The sequence below is a fragment of the Paroedura picta genome, chromosome 5 (genome assembly GCF_049243985.1).
Source record: "Paroedura picta isolate Pp20150507F chromosome 5, Ppicta_v3.0, whole genome shotgun sequence".
NCBI lineage: Eukaryota > Metazoa > Chordata > Lepidosauria > Squamata > Gekkonidae > Paroedura > Paroedura picta.
The window spans coordinates 67,319,077-67,343,451 of record NC_135373.1 but is presented as its reverse complement, the minus strand read 5'-3'; the positions used below and the strand labels follow the sequence as shown (position 1 = coordinate 67,343,451).

Genomic DNA, 24,375 nt, shown 5'->3' with positions numbered 1-24,375 from the left:
TTGCTTCATAACAGTCATTTAGAAACACAAGCTGCTGTTGCTCACAAATTCATCAGCTATTTTGTTCTGAGTCCTGTGCCATTATTGTAAATAACAGAGCTGGTGCATGTAAGACTCATTGTCTCAATATGGATAATTAAGTTCAGGGGGGAAAGACTCAGGACTTAGCAAATCTTTCCAGCTGCCAAAGCAAGCTTTTCTTTTGCTTGCTTGTCAGTTGGCAATACTTCACACCATAACATTGCCACACGAATTACCACATCAATTCTTGCACCTTCAGCTCATGTTATGATGTATTGCTCCTACTTTGTGTACCAGTAGAGTGTGCTACCTGTGATGCTCTCAGTATGTGCAACTACTATTTTGGATAAATACAGCATCACACCTCTTTCCTGCCTTTAGGACACACAGTCAGAAACCCAAATGACGGAGGGTATACATCCAGGTATGTCATAGCTGGAAAATGCACACATGGCCCTGTTCACACAAAATGATAAACACGTGTAGCAAGAGGATCAGGCATAGTGCACTCGTTCCAATTTGTTGTTGTTGTTATGTGCGAAGTCGTGTCCGACCCATCGCGACCCCATGGACAATGATCCTCCAGGCCTTCCTGTCCTCTACCATTCCCCGGAGCCCATTTAAGTTTGCACCTACTGCTTCAGTGACTCCATCCAGCCACCTCATTCTCTGTCACCCCCTTCTTCTTTTGCCCTCGATCGCTCCCAGCATTAGGCTCTTCTCCAGGGAGTTCTTCCTTTTCATGAGGTGGCCAAAGTATTTGAGTTTCATCTTCAGGATCTGGCCTTCTAAGGAGCAGTCAGGGCTGATCTCCTCTAGGACTGACCGGTTTGTTCGCCTTGCAGTCCAAGGGACTGCAAGAGTCTTCTCCAGCACCAGAGTTCAAAAGCCTCAATTCTTTGACGCTTTCCAATACAGACTCTTTGATTCTTTCCAATACAGAATGCCAAAATCATGCCAGGAGATATCACAGTGGTGTGAGAGTGAAAAGTCCAACAGGTGAAGTTTCTGTTGACATGGAGCTGCAATGATGGAGAAATTAACACCTGCTGAATTTCTTCCCTTTATGATACAGAAAACTTCATTAGGAAAGGAGGTAGAAATTTTACCTGTACAGAAAAGCCAGCTTTGAGGCCAAAGATTTTCAGTGGCGCTATCTTTTGCCAGCAAAATTTTCCAGGGTATAAACATTCATGAGCCAACACTCACTTCATCAAATACTAACAGAGCAAAAGTCCTTCTTTCCATACATCCAGAGAAATTGGGACTTGCGAAGAAGGGCCTATTGGAGTCAGAATGCAGAGGTACAATACAATATATAATGAGTTTGGATAAACAGAGATAAACAGAGGTGGGGAATGCAACAAGATGAGAATTCAATGTCCCTTCTCAACCTTGAGGGGATCCAGAGGCCTGAATTTGTTAATGAATTCTAGTTTGGCAGTTTTGTATTATCATCTCCCTTTGAAACTGCTCCCACCTTCTTACCTGTACATAGGGGTAGATGGGCTACATTCTATTTGTATGTAATGAAGTGAGCGTTTACTGACAAAAGCTTAAACCATGGAAAATTGTGTTGGTCTTCAAGCTTCTACCAGGCCTGATTTTGTTCTACTACTACAGACTAACACAGCTACCCACCTGAAGTTATCTTTTGCCAGTATTCTACATACCATGCAGGGTTAACACCCACCAGCATCACCATTTTCAAGGCAATTCTCTTGTGCAAATTCCACTTTTCTATTGATGTCGCCAAACAAATTACTCCCGTTAATAGCAGATGAAAGTCTTTGAAATAAGAAGATGCAACCTAAAAATCGAAAGACATTTTGTTAGCTAGATATCTGCTTTTAAGCTACAATTATGAAATCCAAGGTACAGAATACACTGTGCAATTTGTGTAGGAAAAGCCTTTTGAAAACTAAGTGTATAAAATGGATTAGCAAAATAAAAAGCAACCAATGCTATAATCTTTTTGCTCTTAAAAACCACATGGATCAGGCATAGTCTATATGAGATACAACTGAATTTATGATAAATGTGGAGAGTAAGGAAAAATGTAATGATGGCTTTGTGAAGTAACTTTCCCTGGTTTGTTGTTAAACGCTGGTTTATCATCCCCGGGTGCATTTGTTTGTTTGTTTGTTTGTTTGTTTGTTTATTTATTTATTTATAATTGGATTTATATACCGCCATTCGCCAAAAGGTCTCACGGCGGTTCACAATAAAATATAAAATCAAAGTAAAATCACATAAAATCCCATTATCCAATCCCATTATTACAATAATCCCATTACAAGACCTGTTATGAATGGAAAAAATCACCAGTGATTACTGAGCCTTTCAGATACCCACACAAGACTTACAGAAGTTAAGCAAAGAATGAAGACAGCACAAGAGTTGCCACCAGAAATACCCAAGGTGGCATGACTGTCAAGAGAGTTGGGCATTCCTGCAACAAGCAGGGATGGAATATGGAATACTTTGCTACCCCACATATGGAATAGCCTAGGTGTTACCCAACTGTCATCTGTGAGCTGCATGAGGTTATTTTACAGTTAGACTTCTGTTTGTGGAGGAATTATGGTCTAGTATGCCTTGTGGCTCAAATTAATTTACCTCAGTGGTACTCCACCCCCTCCAGCTGAGAACTAAATTGCTTACAGCATTCTCCTCTACTTTCTTTTGCCTTCAGAAATACTCTGTGAGGTAAATTAGGCTGAGGGTGCAACTGACCCTAGGTCACCCAGCAAGCATGGCAGAGTGGAGATTTGAACTTGGATTTCCCAGATCTTCTTCTGACATTTTTAACCACAAAGCTGCCCTGGTTGTCCAATATTAATTCTGTGGTGCCTGCACCAGTTGTGAGCACAGCAAATGGCCACAAACTGATCAACCTGGAAGAAGCACCTCTACTCCACAATACAAGACTGGCATCAAGTGGGTAAGACCTCTAGATAGAGGGGCAGGGCCAAAAACCCTGGTTTATGAGGGCAGGCAGATGGATAAGTTAAGCTGAACCATCTGTGTACACAGAGGCTGGTGCTTGAAAGAGAGAAGAGGGAATATGGAGAGGAGTCCTGGAGTCCAGAGAAAGCCATAACACCCCAAGTCCCTAGAGCATGTAAAGCAACTGTGTGCAGAGTAGGTGGGAACTGTCCCATGTATACTAATAGAACTTCTAGGAAGAATCTCAAGCCTTCACAACATGATTGCCATATGTGATTCAAGGTTATTGCATATTATTCAACAAGTAGGTAAAGCTTGGCTGCCCCTGGCCTGCAATCATGCCTAGACTAAGGTGACAGATACCATCAGATCACAGCCCACTTATTACCCCCGTAGGGTTTTCAAGGCAAGAGAGAAATGGTTTGCCATTGCATGTCCCTGCATAACCTGGGGCCATCCAGTTTATCACTAATAAACTATATTGTTCCTGGCTAAAATGGCAATCCTGGGCAGAGATATACCCTTCTAAGCTGACTAACTTCAATGCATTAAGAAAGGTGTAACTTTGCTTAGGTTTGCACTGTTAGGAAACAAAAGACAGAAACACCCTACAATCCAGGGCCTGCATAAATAACATAAGGCTGAATAGTACTTTCTAATGTGTGCTTAATGTATTTATTTAGTGCCTATGTATGCTGCCTCTGTAGGGAAACTAAAGGCCTCTCATAATAAAAAGACAATTAAAAATCCACCATGGTAAGGTGGCAAGGCACACAGAAATGTGGCCACTGTGTTCACTCATGAAGGAGCTCTCGTATTCATAGATTCAGCTCACCTTTTGAGAGTCTCATATAATTACAGGCCTAATCATCCAAGACATCATGATATCTCATTTCGGAGATGAAAATGGCAGAAGTCCTCCTAGGGCAATAATATGGCCTTAAAATTACTAATGACATTATTATCCTTAAGAATGTTTTCATGGACTAACTTAAAAGAGGTTGCCAACCAGGGGGCATCTGGGAAGCATAGTGGGTATGGTAGCACTATTTTGTTTCAAGAAACAAACCACAAATCATGTCATTCCATTCTAGGATTCCTGGAAAGAGTGACATCACTTCTGGGTATTCCTTGAAGGTGATGTAATGCCACTGCATTAATGGCAAGTCCCCCCCCCCATGTTGTGGACTGCTAGAGTGGCAGCAGACAACCTGAGCTGGGCACTGTCGGGCCACTTCTCCCAGTGGGTAAAGGGCATTGCTAGCTCCATGTTCATGACAAAGGCCTTATAATACCAGCATTTATAGAAACTGTGCATTGTGTAGAAAATGTTCTATGCTTGGAATGTCAAATCTATGAATAAATAGGATAGCTGAATGGAAAGAAAAAAGAAGCCTACCTCTTTGGAAGCCATAATTCCAAACATTGGAAACATTAAGGCAGGGAGTAGAGCTGTAACAGCCAGGGGCAATGCTTCAGTGAGCCAAAAGATTGCCACCACAAACAATGTGTATGCACATTCTGCTTCCTAGAAAACACAAGGATAATTAAAAGCACATTAGATTTATATTTAAAAGAACACTAGCAATCAAGAGAGAAAGAAAAGAAAAAACTCCAAATCAATATAATATTTTTTATTGTACTAGTATAGCATTCAGTGGGAGGAGCCACAATTTTAGCCTCAATGTGGCATCCATGGATGCCATGGCACCTGCCAATGTGTTTCTTCCCACTCTGTCTCTTGAAGTTTGAAGATAGAATCCTATGAATCTGGAATGGAAGGGGGTGGCTGGAAACTGGGAGCTTTTGATTGCTCCAAATCAGAGAACTGACAAGCAAAGCACTGTGCATAGCCTGGGCAGCAGCACCATAACCATGCACCATCAGAACAAACTTTTGTATCTCTCTGAGTTATCCATCCTCTTCTTTTGGCTTCTTCCATGTCAACATTCCATTTCCCTTTCATTGTAAACAACATCTCATTCACAAATCAAATAGCTAATTCTGTCCACATGACAGTGGTTTGCAATTGGCCCTGCCATTTTATGACAATGGGGTTGCAAGCTGTAGCTTGGGAAATACCTGGAGACTTTGGGGACTGAGCCAGGAGTGGGTGGGATCTGGGGGAGTGGGGAGGGACCTCAGTATAGTATAATGCTATGGAGTCCGCCCTCCAAAGCAGCCATTTTCTCTAGGGGAACAGATCTCTGTTGCCTGGAGATGAGCTATAATTCTGAGGATCCCGAGGTCCCACCCGGGGCCTGGCATCCCTATGTGACAAGACTTTGACACATCACTCTACATTCACTCCTCTTGGGATAGTTCCATTTTCAGCAATCATGCTACATATACATAACCCTTCATATAAACCTTGTACAGCTATAGATAAGATATAGCCTTGAGATAAGTTATTGTCAGTTCTGAAATGCAGGATTAATTTATTTTCAAAAACTTGCATGTTACCACCTCAAGAGTATCCAACTATATAATTTAAATCAAATTGCCACTCCTGAACAGAGGTCAGGGATGTAATCCTAATTGCCCAATGCAGAGAGTGAATATGGGGTCACCATGAACTGCTATTTAAGATGCATCCTAAGATATACAGATGATTTGCTTTTATACCTAGGGTTGCCAGGTCTAGGTTGGGAAGTACCAGGATATTTGGGGGGAACAGCTTGTGGAAGGCAGGTTTTGGGGACAGAAAGGACTTCAATGAGGTGTAAAGTTATAGAGTCCATCTTCCACAGCCTTTTATACAAGAAAGAACATTTTAAAAAGACATCTATATTACTGCTTTGAAACCCAAGTAAATTTAAGGGCGCACGACTTCTGATGGATAAATTGAAGGACTGCAATCTGGATTTTCAGATAGTTAGGTGGATAGGGAATTGGTTAGAGAACCGCACTCAAAGAGTTGTTGTCAATGGTGTTTCATCAGACTGGAGAGAGGTAAGTAGCGGGGTACCTCAGGGCTCGGTGCTCGGTCCAGTACTTTTGAACATATTTATTAATGACCTAGATGAGGTGGTGGAGGGACTACTCATCAAGTTTGCAAACGACACCAAATTGGGAGGACTGGCAAATACTCCAGAAGATAGAGACAGAGTTCAATGAGATCTGAACACAATGGAAAAATGGGCAAATGAGAACAAGATGCAATTTAATAAAGATAAGTGTAAAGTTCTGCATCTGAGTCAGAAAAATGAAAAGCATGCCTACTGGATGGGGGATACGCTTCTAGGTAACACTGTGTGTGAACGAGACCTTGGGGTACTTGTGGATTGTAAACTAAACATGAGCAGGCAGTGCGATGCAGCGGTAAAAAAGGCAAATGCCATTCTGGGCTGTATCAACAGGAACATCACATCAAAATCACAAGATGTCATAGTCCCATTGTATATGGCACCGGTCAGACCACACTTGGAGTACTGTGTACAGTTCTGGAGGCCTCACTTCAAGAAGGACGTAGATAAAATTGAAATGGTACAGAGGAGAACGACGAGGATGATCTGGGGCCAAGAGACCAAGCCCTATGAAGATAGGTTGAGGGACTTGGGAATGTTCAGCCTCGAGAAATGGATGTTGAGAGGGGACATGATAGCCCTCTTTAAGTATTTGAAAGGTTGTCATTTGGAGGAGGGCAGGATGCTGTTTCCGTTGGCTGCAGAGGAAAAGACACGCAGTAATGGGTTTAAACTACAAGTACAACGATATAGGCTAGATATCAGGGGAAAAATTTTTCACAGTCAGAGTAGTTCAGCAGGGGAATAGGCTGCCTAAGGAGGTGGTGAGCTCCCCCTCACTGGCAGTCTTCAAGCAAAGGTTGGATACACGCTTTTCTTGGATGCTTAGGGCTGATCCTGCGTTGAGCAGGGGGTTGGACTAGATGGCCTGTATGGCCCCTTCCAACTCTATGATTCTATGATTCTATGAATACTATTTAATATCTATATGTAACCGCTTACCTGGAGTTTTGGTCTGGGTTGCCATCAGTACACTGATGATACATAACTATTTCTCTTAATTGACAATCATCCATCGACCCCACCAGACAATCTGGCCAGGTATCTGGTGAGCTCCCCCTCACTGGCAGTCTTCAAGCATTTGCTTTATGATGCTTAGGGCTGATCCTGCGTTGAGCAGGGGGTTGGACTAGATGGCCTGTATGGCCCTGTTTGCAAGTCCCCTTTATTTTCGGCTGAAAATCGCACCCGTGCAGGGGGGGGATTTTTCTTTTCACTCAGGGGGGAGTGTGGTAATGATGAATTACCAGCTCACACACCAGCTGCCAGCTAGATGGGTCTCAACGTTGCAACGAATTAACGCATATTCGTTGCAACGTGGGTGTGGTTTTTTTTTTAAACCTGTGCTTAAAGGGAAAGGGGCTTTCCCAGAGCATGATAACAACCGCCCATTGTCTGTTCGTTTGATTGATGGCCAGGGCCGAGACAAAGCACAGAAAAAATTGCTTCCTGTCTAGCGATTTTTGCGAGACCGGAAACCTGTGGGAAACGAATGAAATGCTACTGGATTCCACTAAAAAAGCAGGTATGTATAACACCGAGATTGCACTTTTAAAAATAGCGTTTCCGCTTTGTGGAACCAATTGGCAACATTGGTCCTTGTGCGGAAACACCCTAAGATTTTATCTTGAATGCCCCATGAATATCACTCTAAAATAAAAAGCCCAGTGCATAACCTGCAGAGCTAAACAATTTCTCTTTCAGGCAAATTTTAAAACTTAGATTTCAGGTTTTATGAGTTCTTATGGAAGCTAGTGCAAGTGTGGGAAGTTCTACCCAGGCTTCTCATGGGATTACAGACAGACAGGCGTGGGTTCCTTCAACCCTTGCACTTCCCTCCTAGCTATTCCTATTCACCCTGGAACGAGTGGGGACACCATATTAGGGAGCTATTAATCTAGGGGTGGCCAAACTGTGGCTCTCCAGATGTCCATGGACTAGAAGAAGAAGAAGAAGAAGAAGAAGAAGAAGAAGAAGAAGAGTTGGTTCTTATATGCCGCTTTTCTCTACCCGAATTAGGCTCAAAGCCTCCTTACAGTGGCCTTCCCATTCCTCTCCCCACAACAGACACCCTGTGGGGTGGGTGAGGCTGAGAGAGCCCTGATATCACTGCTCGGTCAGAACAGTTTTATCAGTGCCGTGGTGAGCCCAAGGTCACCCAGCTGGCTGCATGTGGAGGAGTGCAGAATCGAACCCAGCATGCCATATTAGAAGTCTGCACTCCTAATCACTACATCAAACTGGCAGGGACACATGGCAACTGTAGTCCATGGACATCTGGAGATCCACAGTTTGGCCACCCCTGAGTCCAAAGTCTTCTCCCCTCACCCCTGTTTTCCAAAGTGATATTTTTTTTTATCTTGAAGATAAAGCTACATCAGATTGCAAGCAAGTCTGAGGCACCTGAACATCACAGTACTTTTTAAAAGTTTCTATTAAATATTGCATTCATGTAGAAAAGTAAAAGATGTGAAAAGCGCTGCTAACTAGTGGGGAAGGGCACAATTAAAAAGCAAGTGGAGGTCTTCCATTAAAAGTTGAGAATGGAGTACAGGCATGCAGAGCAGCATGTTTGTTTGCACCAGGTGATCAGCAGCATGGCAGAAGGTGAGTTGGGATTTAAATTGCCAGTGTAGTGTGTACTCAGTAAAGTAAATTGGGATGGGGATTGGACAGAAGCAAAACACTGGGCAACTGGCTGGAAAGAGTAGGAAAAAGCAGGCTTGGATCCAGTTGGAATGGCTCGTACTCCCTGTGTGAGGGTACACGATGGACTGGACCCAGCACAACATTTCCACTTGTACTATGTATTTTAGTTCTGGTTTTTAATTTGTTTTGTGATGTTTTTTATACTACTCTATATTTTGTTGTTGACTATCTTGGTGATCTTGATTGGGCTGCAAGGTGGGATATAAATCTTCTAAATCAAACATATAAATAAACCCAACATACATAATTCTCCTTTTTATCCTCACAACCATCCTGTGAGGTGGGTTTCTCTGAGAGTGTGATTCTTGACTTCTTAGTTTTCACTCTAACAGAATCACACTCTCAGAGAAACCTACCTCACAGGATGGGCACTCTCCTTTGTGCCCAAAACCCTTTGCCTGGCTCTGATTCCTGATCTAGAGTATGACAAAAACAAAAGAAAACAATAATGTTCATGGGTGAATTATATGTAGTAAGCCATTTATTTGTTTGTTTGTTTGTTTTGGCCCTCAGGTCACAGCCGTCTAGTGGTGATCTTTGTGGGCAAGAGTCAAACAGGTGGTTTGTCTCTGAACCATGACCCAGGTATTCCTTCCAAATACTGACCAAAGGCAAACCTAATGAGATGGGACTAGCCTGGGCTGGGCTGGGCTGGGCTGGGCTGGGCTGGCCAGGCCAGGCCAGGCCAGGCCAGGCCACGCCAGGCCAGGCCAGGCCACGCCAGGCCACGCCAGGCCACGCCAGGCCAGGCCAGGCCATGCCAGGCCATACCAGGCCACGCCAGGCAGCTATCAGTTACTTCAAAACAGCATTATTTAAACCCAACAGAAAACATCTACATCTAATGTATACATTTCATGAAAATAGGAAGAATTATCGGCACAATTCCAGTCTTCAGTGATACTATCAATTATCTGATACTCTCCTACTCCCCTATCCTTTCCACTTCACCTCTTTGATAATTGGGGGAGGGATGGGATTTTTAGCTGTCATGTTAGTAGATTGATGTTTTAATGGGAATTTTAATGGGGTTAGTTGTTATGACCCACCTCGAGCCTGTCGAGAGAGGCGGGAAATAAATCTAACAACAACAACAACAACAACAACAACAACAACAATAATAATAATTTTCCTTTCCTCTTTTATAAGGAGGAATTTTCCATGATGAATGAACAAGGACGTCTGAATGGGACTTCCACAAGCTCAGAATTAATTCCAGTGCCAATTCCTTCTGGGCCAAAAGAACATGTCTAGAAAACCTGTGCTGGATGTGGGTTTTTCATTAACAAATACAGTTCATTAATATCAAAGCTGCACAGTAATGTCAACTAAACTTTAAATGACCTTGTTTATTTTAAAGGAAAAACCCACGTGAGTTGACAGCCCTAGAACCATCCTCAAATTGACCAGTCATGCATATTTTGGCTCGTGGTGTAATATAACAACCTTTGCCAGGACCCGAATAACTTTAAAAGGTGTTCTTGATTTGGGAACCTGAAAAAACAGGCTGTGTTATTGGCTTTGAAAAAGATTTCAATCCAATGAAATTTAGTTTGCCTCTTGAAAATATGCGTAATACAGGTATTTTACATTGATGAACCATCTGCCCTTTAACCATCCCAGTCTAGCTTTGGGCCTGGTTTTTGGATTTAGACATCATTAATCACTCTGGCAAACTCTCTCCTGCTGCAGCTAGAGAAGGCTAGCGGTTCTCTCTTGTGGCTTTTGATACACTACAATCATAGAGTTGGAAGGGGCCCTACAGACCATCTAGTCTAATCCCTTGCTCAAGGCAGGATCAGCCCAAAGCAAGCCTGACAATTGTTTGTCCAGCTGCTACTTGAAAACAAGCCAATGGAGCTCAGCTGATTCCACTGATGAACTATTTTTACTGTATTTTTTCCCTAATATCTACCCAGTATCCTTCTGCCTGTAATGTAACTCAGTATTGCGAGTCTTGTCCTGTTGCCAACAGCCCTGTTCTAAGTAATCCTTTCAAATACTTGAAGATAGCAATCATGTCCCATTTCAACCTACCCTTCTGTAGACTGAACATTTCCAAGTGCCTCAGCCTGTCTTCATAAGGCTTGTTCTTCTGATCATCTTCATCACTCTCCTATGTATCTGTTCCATTCTGTCCACATCTGTCTGGAAGTGAGGCCTCTAGAACTGCGTACAGTACTCCAGGTATGGCCGGAGCAATGCAGTATACAGCAGACTATGACATCTTGTGATCTGGATGTTATTCCTCTATTCATACATCCCAAGACTATATTATCCTTTTTTGCTGCTGCAGCACACTGACTGCTCATATTTGGCTTATGGTCCATCCATACCCCAAGATCTTGTTCACACACACTACTACGCAGAAGTGCATCCCCCTTCATGTATGCATGCTTCTCATTTTTGTTACCCAGATACAAAACTTTGCACTTATCCTTGTTGACTTGCATCTTATACACATCCACCCACTTCAATGTGTGTTCAGATTTCTCTGAATCCTATCTCTATCTTCTGGTGAATTCACTCCTCCTCCTGGTATCATCTGCAAATTTAATGGATAGTCCATCCATCACCTCACCCAGATTCTTCATGAAATTATTGAAAAGTACCAGGCCCCAAACTGAGCCCTGTGGTACCCTACACTCCCTCCAGTCAGATGAAATATCACTTATAACTACTCTTTGAGTACAGTTCTCTTGCCAGTTCCTAATTATCCTAGAGCCTAGTCTACAGACCTTCAGTTTACACATCAGGATATTATGGGGTATTCTGTCAAAGGTTTTACTGAAATCAAGATAAACAAGCATTCTCACAATCCTGTAAGCCTATCACTTGATCAAAGAAAGAAACAATGTTGGTCTGAAAGGATCTTCTGGGGACAAATATGTGTTGACTGCCCTGGATTGTCCTTCAGATGCTTGCAGATTGTCTCCTTTAAAATCTGTTGCAGTATCTTCCCTGGAACAGAAGGCAGATTGACTGGCCTGTAGTTTCCAGGGTCACTTCCTCCCTTTTCGGAAGACTGGGATAACATTCATCCTCCTTCAGTCTCTTGGCACATCTGCCATCTTCCAAGAGGTCTTGATAATGAAAACAGGCACTGCAAGTTCTCTAAAATTTTCTTTGAGCACCCTTGGGTGCACACCATCTGGCCTGGGAAATTTTTACACATCCATTGCAGCCACTGTCCCTGTCAATCAGCAGCCCAGACTCTATACCTCACCTACTAGACTGAATCATCAAATTCTCTGGACACATTTAAAGGCTTATGGGGGAGAATGCTCTGATGGTTCTAGTCCTTTTTGTTGAGAAGTATTTTTTGTATTATTGTCTTAACTGTAGGCCACCACAAACCAGTGTCTGGAGACGCAACATATATATTTTCAAAAAGAACAAATAAAAAGTAGTGATTGATGATGCTGTGTTTGTCTTGCACTATTCTTCCCCAGATGCTTTATGTTTGATCTTTGAATGAGATCATTCGTAGCCTTGGATTTGGCTGTCCTCAATATGATGGTGTCAGGCCAAGCAATATGATATGCCCAACACATGCCATGTTAAGAATGGATTACCAGAGTCACAGACACATGGGCATCAAGGAAACTCACCTTAGAAAACACTTGTTCACTCAATGGTACAAAGGAGTGTTGTGAGGGAAGAGGAGTTTCTACTTTCTCTTCCATCTGACAACATACAAGATGGTTACATTATACAACCATTACAATCAACCCACCTCTCAAAGAGTCTATGAACAATGCTAGACCTTCCTCAGAATACATGTGGGAGCTGTCAGATTCAAATCCCACTTCATATTGGGAGCTGATGCATCAGGAAGAAAGTTAGCGTGTGTCTGCAAAGTTGCCTGCACTGGAAACACTGTACGGGATGTCAAGAAAGCCAAGACAGGAATTGCCACAAGATGGAGAGCAAGAAAAGATTACCAAGGTAGTACTGAGTGTTGCTTGAAGACGATTGCTACATCTCAAGCTGTGAGAAAGTTGAATCAGGCTGGGGCAATGAATAGCAATGTTAATAAAGCAACAATTGATGCATTGCTTTAAGGAGATCACTCAGGTGACTCTTGAAGTTTCCTTGCGAGTTCCCGACTATGCTTCTTTCTTGTGTCTTTTGACCAGACCAGAGCAGTCAACCAAGAGGAATAATTTTGGTGTGCCACTACAGATAAGTGATTAATTCTGGGAAATGAAGAGAAGGGTGGAATCGATCCCCAGTTATCTGAGACCCTTGTGTGAATGTATGTATGTCATGGAACAGTCTGCTCCTCTCCTAATATTTGTATGGTTTAGTTTGGTCTTATTGCGTGGAGCTGTTCTTTTCCGCTTCATGTTTGCATGTTAGCTGAATGGGCCTGAAAATGAGTACCTCAGTGAATACTTTGACCGGGGAACCCACAGCCAAAGGGGGGCATTACAGCCCTGGGAGAAGTGATTAAGCAGGAGCTTTTCCTAGGTGACCTAAACCTTCTCACATTGCCTAAATGTAATATGAAGAAGCTGGGTTGCAGGACCTTCCATGTTACAAAGGTAACATAAGACCCAGGTGCTTCTTGCCAAAACTGCTTAGAAGAAAAAAAATGAAAGCAAAATTGTTGTGCTAAAACCATCAGATGCACTTTGTTTTCCTGTCACACTACCCCAAAGATACAATGAAAGATTCAGTTACAAGACCCAGCTGGTAAATATATGGTAGGGATAACTTCTGGACAGGTTTATTTTTATTTTAACACCCCAAACCTCAAAGCCCTACTGTGCTTCAGTGATCAAAATCTTAGCAATGTGACTACCTCCCATGGCCATCTGGTTTTCTTAGCAATAACGTGAGCCTCCATGAATGCCAATGAAAAATATTCTCCAAGGTAAACTGTGTTTACTTCCAACGTTCATGTATTCTGGATATTTATGTATATCTATTTATTTAGACTATGTAGGTGCCACTTCTCCAGAGTCCTTCTTAAGGCAGCTCTCATAGTAAAAACAGTGCCATAAAAACAACAGCAAAAGTATCAGGAATATTAAAATAAGTATTTTAATTATTTCAATACAAACATACACTCAGTGCAAAGAGTCATATAAATATAAATACATACGCAAAACAAATTCCCCAGTGTTTGTACAAGAAGTTATAACAAGTAAATGGGTATATCTTATCATATTTTTTTTTCATTTTCCAAAAGTGAGTAATATCCAATATTTAAAACCAGGTTCCAAAGGTTAACTCCTACTAGACCTTGGATAGTATATTTATTTAGATAAAAGTGCAATAAAACAAATCTTGTTATACCACTCACTGATAGTTGGTGATTCTAATTTTTTCTAATTCATTGCAATAACTACCCTTGAGGTTGTAAATAAACTTAGTACTGATTCCAAATCTACATAAAGCTCTAAAGAAAACAACAGAAGAATTAATTTTAGTTCAAAATATATTTCCCAACCTAGCATTTTATTAACAGAATTCACCATAGTCTTCCAAAAATATTTGACTCTTAGGGCAAGACCAAAAACAGAGGGAACACAACTGCTGAGAAACTCTAACATTTCTAGCGCTTATCCTCTGTTGTCTTATATATAAAAGTGATAATAATTAATACTTATTAATTAATTTATTTATTTGCTTATTTATTTTATTACATTTGTATACCGCCCTCCCCTAAGGCTCAGGGTGGTTTACATAGGTGCCTTTGGAGAAATAACTTATATATGTTTTATTTAAAACTGATTGACTGTGGTCTAGGAACAGCTCTTTCTCAAAGCCAACCCCATTCTTCTTCTGTGATTGTAATTTGCACATCCTCTCCCCATTTTCTAGTATAGTTTAGTGGGCTACGTTCCATATTAATTTGCCAAAAATGCAGCAATGGACCTTTCACATTACCAGAGAACAATAATTCAAAGGACGTTTTAAATCTTAATCCTGCTTATTTCCTTAAAAGTGCATGTACTAGTTGTTTGAGTTGAAAAAAAATGAAATGCTGGGAGTTTATCCCCCCCCCTGCGTCTTTATTACCACCATATGATAATATATATTGGCCTATAGTGTCTCTAAAGTAATCAAGTTTGGAGGTTACCTAATTAGGCAGATTTTGTATCTATGCGTCTATGAGTCTGTAAACCTGGTTTCAACATGCTCCAAAACATATAGCGTAGGTTAACCTAGAACTTAGACATACTGATACAGTCTAAGTTCTAGAATATTTCCCCATGTTATGGTGTCTCTAATTCAAAATCTAATGTATGTTGTAAATAATCTTGTGTACATTCTTCTTTAGGGTTATTATTACATCTTCTTTGCATACATTTGCAATTACATCTGACTTGTTTCCTTAAGTTGTGATTGAAGATGATTGTATGTTTGTGACTGGTACAACCACAGAAGTCAAGCTGATCATGTGGGGCCTTGCTACCCAATTGTGTAGGATAGCACAAGGGGGCATACTGGCTTCCACATGACTGCAACATGTTAAAGCAAAAGACACTTAGGAGTAGTAGTTTATGGTAAGAATTCTGTCTACCAGTCTGCTTCCGAGTCAAGTTCAAGGTATTGGTATTAAACTTTAAGGCTTTACGTAGCCTGAATCCTACTTACCTGTGGGACCGCTTAGTTGCTTATGCCCCCTGCAGGGCTCTTTGCTCTGTGGGTATGAACCTGCTTGTTGTCCCAGGCCTCTGGAACATTTGTCTGGCCTCAACCAGGGCCAGGGCCTTTTTGGCCCTGGCCCCAGCCTGGTGGAATGAGCTGCAAGACGGAACTCTTGTGCCAGGCATATGGTTGGGGCTGGGGTGGTATCCGGGTGTTTTCACCAGAGGATCCCCCCCTGAAGTTGATTAGATCTGGCTTCACTCCTAGTGCAAGAGAACTGACCCTTGGAATGAATGGAGGGGAGTGAGGGTCAGGGCTGTTATAAGATTTAAATCATCATCTGTTTAATTGTGATTAATTTGAAATTGTTATTACATTGTGTTTTTATGGATTTTATTGTATTTTTAGTATTGTTGTAAACCACTGCAAGACCTTGGAAAGCGGTGGTATAGAAATCTAAAAATAAATAAAATAAAATAAAAGTTCAGTGTTCTCTAGAACAGACTTTGCTAGGGTGTAATATTCACAATTTGTGGCCCAGATTAATCCAAGAACGCCATTGCTGTGGTGGGTGGGGCAGGTGGGGAATATGCTGGGAGGAGGAGTATGGCCCAGGGCCACATGCTGCTAGGGCAATGTGGAGCCCTGGGATTGACTGAAGGGGGAAAGTGCATGTGCAGTCACATGCCTCGTGCTCTGCCTGCCCTCTTTGGCCAGGATGCAGACAAGCTTCCCACCCTGCTTCCCTAGCAATTATATGGTTGGCAGTTGTATGCCATGGGTGACTGGCTAAGGGGGCACATATGTTGTGGTTACTGTTTCATTGCTAATTCATCGCAATTGCGGGTTGGCAGGGGATGGTGCTGGTTTGGTGGGAAGTACGCCCTGCATGGCCTACTCCTCAGGAAACGGGCCTCTTTAAAGAGGTGGCAGGCTGTGAGTGAGGCATGGATTTCACAGAGCCAGTTGGCACTGGATGGGTCCAGAAGAGGTCCTCCTCTGGCATTCAGGTTGGGACACTTTCCTGGATAGGAAGGGCAGCAGCTTGGGGACCCGCATTCCCATATGGGAATTGGGGTGGGAAGGGCTTAAGCTGTTGCCATTGAATATTAGGGCAGCTGGCTGACTGTTCCAGTTCCTAACCCTCTGCCATGCCAACCCTCTTAGGGTTGTTGTTAATAAAGTTGTGACCTCTTTTCATGCCAGCACTGTTGTGAGTATATTTATTAGCCCGGGACTCCCACCCTGCAAGTCAGTGAAGAAGGATCTTCTCAGTGCCAGCTATCAATGCAGCTGCAAAACAAATTTCCTTCTCAAGCAAATCGAAGTAAAGACAAATGATATACATATTCAAGATTCTAAAGTAAGCCCTTTTTCACCATTTGAACAATGCCTCAAATGATCAGGGGAACCTTAACTAGAAGGATTAGTCATTAAAATAACAGATTGAGCGTAGTTAAATTCTATGCCTGAAACAATATTATCTATCTCTCAGGCAGGGCTACATTTCAATAAGATTGTAAACAAGAAAGATTTATTCATCTCTGTTTTATTGCTTGTAATCCTTTAAAGAGAAAGAAACCAACGATGTCATTTTTACACAATTACTTTGTCTGAGAAAGAAAAGGAAAGCATAAGAAGGCCATGTGAGAACATTTCTCAAATATCACCTTAAAGAAGAAAAGTCAAATCCAGCAATGCAAAGGGTTAACTTATTTACTTCATTTAACTCCTCCCTGCTTTTCTCCTCAATGGTGTCCCATTATTCTCACCTCCATTTTATCCTCACAAAAGCCATGTGGGGTAAGGTTAGGCTGGGAGTATTTGACTGGCCCAAGGTCAACCAGTGAAGAAATTCAAACCTAGGTCTTTCAAATCCTACTCTGCCATTCTAGCCACTGCAACTCCTACCGCACCAGCTGAAATGGGTTGGTATGGGTACCAGTGAGAAAACTGCTGAGGAGGTACCACCCCATCTTCTGATCTGAGTCCACAATGCTATCACATGAATGGGAGGATGCTGCAATGGAATCTCATATATGATTCATAAGAAGAGACCAGAGCAAATTACCAAAGGACATGTATGCATAAAACTGTTTTGAATAGTAATTAGTGCACAAGAAGCAAAAGAATAATCAAAAACTGGAAGTGATGACAACTTACAAAAGCCAAAGGAAATTACAACCACTATCTCAATGCCTCCTTCAAGCCACTCCCCCTTTTCTGTAATCATGCACATCTAACTGCATAGTTATCAAAGAAGGCTTAGTTTCTTAGAATGATGTCCACTGCTGCTAAGTTTCACCTGTTAGTGCATCTAGTATGACTAAGGTTCCAATCACCCATGAGCATAACTGAGCACAATGTCAAAGGTATATCTGCTAAATACCATGCAATGCATTCGGATAATTTGAAGCACCCTGTGCCAAATCACAACATAGTGGAGTAAGCAGACCCATGAACCCATGAACAAGAAAGACAAAGTTCTGGTGGTGGTGGTGGTGGTGGTGGTGGTGGTGGAAAAAAGGCTGACTCTTGCCAACCCCATAGGGTTTTCAAGGCAAGAGACGTTCAGAGGTGCCACTGCCTGCCTCTACACAGCAACCTAGATCTTCCTTGGTTGTCACTCATACAACTACTAACCTGGCCCAGCCCCAGGGCCAGTTTATCCATGTAGCACATGCTATGGGCCCCACACTTCCAGGTACCCCACACAGTGCCTTCACCCCCATGGATCAGGGTTATAGCCTCTCTCCTCCCTCCTTTTCAGTATTTAATGACACTCACCCATTTCCACTATAGAGGGTCCTTCTACCCCCAGTCTGGCTGCTCCCCCCAAAATTTTACTCTACTAGGGCCCCATGAATCCTTAAACTGGCTCTGGTGCTACGGGCCCCACTAGCCCTTAAACTCCTCCTGTCCAGCCCTACTTAGCTTCTGAGATCTGATGAGACTGGGCCATCTGAGGCCATCTAGTTCAGGGCCTTGTTTGTATGGAAAGTGTCTCTAATGGGCACTCTCCATTATCCTTCATAATAACATCAGTTATTCTCATCATTCCTCATAGTCATCTCCAAATCAAAAGGTGTTATTTTCTGTGTGTTCTGTCTCTTAACAATGAGGTTCACTTTTACTAAATAAGTTATTCAAACTATATTGGATGAATTCTTTATTTCCACTCAGTCCCTTCCTCATGTTAGCCACCATTCTATGTGGCATTTGATCACATTCATCCCACAGTCCCGAAGTTATGGGTTTTTCAGTGGCAAAGGGACTCTTCTCTCTTATAACTGTTGAATACAGCTCATTAGTTGTGCTTATTTTGTTAATTTTTGTTTTGTTTTCATTCATTTCAATGAAAAAACACAATCCCAGCTGTCAATTTTCCCCCTAATCAATTCAGAACAAATTCTCAAGAGTTGCAGGGCATTCTTAAAATAAAGAATACAGCTGTAGTCAATGTCATAGAAATTTTGCATTGCTTTGTTCCTTGTATATATTATGCTGTTTTTAGTGCCTTGTGTTGAAGTTTAGAACTCCAGCTCTGTTTCATTGTTTGTATGCATTATACTATTTTTTCTGCCTTGTTCTCTAATTTCCAGCCTAGGTTTATTCACTGTTGGTTGTGTATTTTATCCTGTTCTTAGTGCAGTCTTTGTGCAATTCATCTTAAATCTCTGCAAGAAAGGCAGGCTATAACCAAAGTAATTAAATAAACGATTGTTGCCTAAGAGACCCTCCCTGCCAAATTTCAGACCAACAGGAAAAACAAACCCATTTCATAGGCAATTACATTATTGGCTTTTGGAGTACATGACAGACTGATATATAATATGTAAACAATAAATAAAATGCCCATGAGCAGTTGTAGCTTTTCGAAGGCATGTCCCTGCTAATGAGTAGCATGCTAGCCTCTTTGCTGATAGGCTAGTTCCAAGAACAAAGTGTGAGCCCAGTAGCACCTTTAAGACCATCAAAGTTTTTATTTAAGATATAAGCTTTCGTGTACAAGCTCACTTCTTCAAATATCTTCCTTCTCTGGGTACATTAGCCTACATGCCTACTTCACCAACCACAGGTTTTTAAAGACTGTCGCAATGGTACTGCTTTTTAGTAATGTGCAAGTCAGTGCCTGACTACACCAAATGATGCATGAGGCCATGTATCAAAACCTGGTGTTAGTCAGAATGCATGCACGCACACAGACACAGATACACACAAGCATCTTGGACATGGAAAGTCGAAATCAATAGGTAGTCTGTTATTCCGTGTTTTCAAAAGGCACACAGAACGCCTGCCTAGAACATTCTACTCCAAATAAGGATAAGGTGGAGGGATGGTGGTGTTCCTTTTCCCAACTGGAGGGGACAATATTGTGCTGTATATTTATGGGAAGAGGAAGTCCCAGAAAGTTGGAGGTGGGGGTTACCCTTCTTTGGAAGTTTGTAACCAGAGGCTAGATAGTTATCTGACAGGAATGCTGATTTTAAGTGGTTGGGCAGGAAGGGATGCACCACTGTTTGTCTCTTGGGGCCCTTCCTTGCAAACCCAGGGAACTGCTGATCCCCACTGTGGGATGGTAGGTGAATTTCCTACAGGCCAGGATGGATTCTGGAGATTTTTGGTGGGAGGGATCACTTGGGCATGAAACTGGGGCTACTGTGGGTGAGCAGGAAGTTGCATTGTTCAGGGGATTGGACCAGATAATGCTGGAGGTCCCTTCCAACTCTATGATTCTATTAAAGTTAATAGCAATACAAATTTGAAGAATCTATGAGCAGGCTGAAAACCTACATTTTATCTGAAGTCAACAGGAGTTTTGTTCTTGTTGTACTAGAGCTAGTATTTCAACCATTAATGCTCTTAATATCTGATAAATGTCTTACTCTGATAGCAGCATAAAAGGCCATATTTCTTTAATAGTAAATAAGTCACTATTTCCTACTTTACTTTAGCATTTTGCAATTAGTCAGCATGATGGCCTCAATGTAAAACATTGGACTTATGTGCTACAGTCAGAACCTTTCCTAAATACTGATGACTTATAGTCAGTTTTCGTAAACTACAAGCTGTATGACAGCTGACACTTGCATTGATTTGACCTGTTGGTAACATATTCAGGGTGAATTTAATTCAGATGACCATCAGGTATACTACTGTGGACAAGAATCTCACAGAAGAAATGGAGTAGCCTTCATAATCAATAAGAGAGTAGGAAAAGCAGTCTTGGGATACAATCCCCAAAATGACAGAATGATCTCAGTTTGAATCCAAGGCAAACCATTCAACATCACAGTAATCCAGGTTTATGCCCCAACCACTGCTGCTGAAGAGGATGAAGTTGACCAGTTCTATGAAGCCCTACAACACCTTCTAGAAGCAACGCCAAAAAATGATGTGCTTATCATTATGGGGACTGGAATGCTAAAGTAGGAAGCCAAAAGATAACCGGGATAACAGGCAAGTTTGGCCTTGGAGTACAAAATGAAGCAGGGCACAGGCTGGTAGAATTTTGTCAAGAGAACACAATGGTCATAGCAAACACTCTTTTCCAACAACCCAAGAGATGACTCTACACATGGACATCACCAGACGGTCAACACAGAAATCAGATTGACTATGTGCTCTGCAGCCAAAGATGGATAAGTTCTATACAGTCAATAAAAACAAGACCAGGAGCTGATTGTGGTTCAGACCATCAGCTTCTTGTTGCAAAATTTAGGCTTAAATTGAAGAAAGTAGTAAATAAGTCACCCAAATCCAGTACGTCAGTGAGATTTTTTAGAAAATATGGATCTCAGCTGATTAGTTTTGTCCATAAAGGAAACAATGAAAAACGTAAAAAGCTTGCCTTAACTTTCAGCCCATCCACATATCCAAGTTCTTAGAATTTCTTGAAGTAAAACACTGGGCAGATGAAACATTTCAGGGTTTTTGGAGGGGAGGGGGGAGTTAGGGGAACGTAAACAAGTAGATCCACTTACTTTGGTTCTAATGATGAGAGGCAATGGAAGTAGTAGAAGGGGAGTTAAAAGAATTAGCAGAAATCGACGGTAGGCTAAAAGTAGTCTCAGAAACCTCATTATTATGGGTTGGTGTCTCGGCTTGTCTGTAGAAATAGAAAACATAAAAATTAGACTGGACCTTAAGTAGATGTGTCTGATTAATATTTCTCTAAGCTATCACCTTTAGCCTTTTCAACAGAGGCTTCAGTCAAGCTAAGTTAAAAATAAATCTTGTCCTTTATTGTTTTAGTGTCTTCTTTAACACCAGAGATAAGAGTGACATTCACTAGCAACTGAATAATCTGCACTTTCCCTCCTTTTAAGATAAAATGGTTTATATTCTCACCCCATTGGCTTATCACTCAAAGTTATATTTTGTTTTTTACACTGGGATGAGTTCTCGAAACCCTGGGCCATCTGGATATTCTGAAAGAATAGCATTGTTGAAGAGAGAAGATACTGCCTAAAATGTAAAGTATCTTGATTGAACAGTACAGTTCATGCATGCCAGTGATTAGCTGAAGGGTTACCACGAAGTGATTCTTGGATCAGTTGTAGATAAACATGCAGGTACAAGAATCACCATTTGCCACTGCACAAAACAGAAAGTTACACAAAGTTTCCAAAAACAATATGGCACATACACATCTGTCTAAATCACCATTTGACAACTCTAAATACAAAGTAATTTTAATAAAACAATAAGTTTTTGGAAAGGTGTTATATTAAAAAAAACTGGTACCATGCAATAGGATGTTGTTGTTGTTATGTGCGAAGTCGTGTCCGACCCATTGTGACCACATGGACAATGATCCTCCAGGCCTTCCTGTCCTCTACCATTCCCCGGAGTCCATTTAAGTTTGCACCTACTGCTTCAGTGACTCCATCCAGCCACCTCATTCTCTGTCGTCCCCTTCTTCTTTTGCCCTCGATCGCTCCCAGCATTAGGCTCTTCTCCAGGGAGTCCTTCCTTCTCATGAGGTGGCCAAAGTATTTGAGTTTCATCTTCAGGATCTGGCCTTCTAAAGAGCAGTCAGGGTTGATCTCCTCTAGGACTGACCAGTTTGTTCGCCTTGCAGTCCAAGGGACTCGCAAGAGTCTTCTCCAGCACCAGAGTTCAAAAGCCTCAATTCTTTGACGCTCGGCCTTCCTTATGGTCCAACTTTCGCAGCCATACATTGCAACTGGGAATACCATAGCCTTGACTAAACGCACTTTTGTTGGCAAGGTGATGTCTCTGCTTTTTAGGATGCTGTCTAGATTTGCCTTAGCTTTCCTCCCCAGGAGCAAGCGTGTTTTAATTTCTTTGCTGCAGTCCCCATCTGCAGTGATCTTGGAGCCCAGGAAAATAAAATCTGTCACTATCTCCATTTCTTCCCCATCTATTTGCCAGGAATTGAGAGGGCCGGATGCCATGATCTTTGTTTTCTTGATGTTGAGTTTCAAGCCAACTTTTGCACTCTCCTCCTTCACCTGCATCAACAGGCTCTTTAGTTCCTCTTCACTTTCTGCCATTAGAGTGGTATCATCTGCATATCTGAGGTTGTTGATATTTTTCCCTGCAATCTTGATCCCAATTTGTGACTCCTCTAATCCCGCATTTCTCATGATGTGCTCTGCATACAAGTTAAATAGGCAAGGCGACAGTATACAGCCTTGCCGAACTCCTTTCTCAATTTTGAACCAGTCAGTGATTCCATGTTCAGTTCTCACTGTTGCTTCTTGACCTGCATATAAATTTCTCAAGAGACAAATAAGATGCTCTGGTATTCCCATCTCTTTAAGAACTTGCCACAATTTGTTGTTCTCCACACAATCAAAGGCTTTAGCATAGTCAATGAAGCAGAAGTAGACGTTCTTCTGGTACTCCCTAGCTTTCTCCATGATCCAGCGTATGTTGGCAATTTGATCTCTAGTTCCTCTGCCTCTTTGAAATCCTGCCTGTACTTCTGGAAGTTCTCGGTCCACATATTGCTGGAGCCTAGCTTGTAGGATTTTGAGCATAACTTTGCTAGCATGAGAAATTAGTGCAATGGTGCGGTAGTTTGAACATTCTTTGGCATTGCCCTTCTTTGGGATTGGAATGTAAACTGACCTTTTCCAATCCTGTGGCCATTGTTGAGTTTTCCAAATTTGCTGGCATATTGAGTGTAGCACTTTTACTGCATCATCCTTTAAGATTTTGAATAGTTCAACTGGAATGCTGTCACCACCACTAGCTTTATTGTTGCTCAGACTTCCTAAGGCCCATTTGACTTCACATTCCAGGATGTCTGGCTCCAGGTCAGTAACTACCCCATTGTGGTCATCAGGGATGTTAAGCTCGCTCTTGTATAGTTGTTCTGTATAATTTTGCCACCTTTGTTTAATCTCTTCTGCTTCTGTGAGGTCCCTACCATTTTGGTCCCTTATCATACCCATCTTTGCATGAAACGTTCTCTTCATATCTCCAATTTTCTTGAAAAGATCTCTGGTCCTCCCCATTCTATTGTTTTCTTCTATTTGTTTGCACTGTTCATTTAAGAAGGCATTCTTATCTCTTCTAGCTTTTCTCTGGAATTCTGCATTCAATTGGGTGTATCTTTCTCTTTCTCCCTTGCCTTTCACTTCCCTTCTCTCCTTAGCTATTTGTAAAGCTTCCTCAGACAGCCATTTTGATTTCTTGCATTTCTTTTTCTTTGGGATGGTTTTAGTTGCTACCTCTTGTACAATGTTGCAAACCTCAGTCCATAGTTCTTCAGGCACTCTGTCTATCAGATCTAATTCCTTAAATCTATTTGTCACCTCTACTGTGTATTCGTCGGGGATATGATTTAGTTCATACCTGAGTGGCCTAGTGCTTTTCCCTACTTTCTTTAATTTAAGCCTAAATTTTGCAACAAGAAGCTCATGATCTGAACCACAATCAGCTCCTGGTCTTGTTTTTATTGCCTGTATAGAACTTTTCCATCTTTGGCTGCAGAGCACATAGTCAATCTGATTTCTGTGTTGACCGTCTGGTGATGTCCATGTGTAGAGTCGTCTCTTGGGTTGTTGGAAAAGAGTGTTTGCTATGACCATTG

The 24,375-nt window shown here is 41.8% G+C and overlaps 1 protein-coding gene across 2 annotated transcripts in view; it reads right to left on the bottom strand.

Annotated features, from left to right (window-relative positions):
• SLC13A1 (solute carrier family 13 member 1) overlaps positions 1 to 24,375 on the bottom strand; it is a 100,033-nt gene that overhangs the window by 42,465 nt on the left and 33,193 nt on the right. The window contains exons 2-4 of one of the 2 annotated variants that reach the window (XM_077338366.1): positions 21,293 to 21,417; positions 4,370 to 4,498; positions 1,695 to 1,831 (exon numbers count right to left, since the gene is read on the bottom strand). In XM_077338366.1, the coding sequence (XP_077194481.1) occupies positions 1,695 to 1,831; positions 4,370 to 4,498; positions 21,293 to 21,417 (391 nt within the window). Of the gene's footprint in view, positions 1 to 1,694; positions 1,832 to 4,369; positions 4,499 to 21,292; positions 21,437 to 24,375 lie in introns of those variants that run through there. The other variant, XM_077338367.1, reaches the window with a different exon arrangement.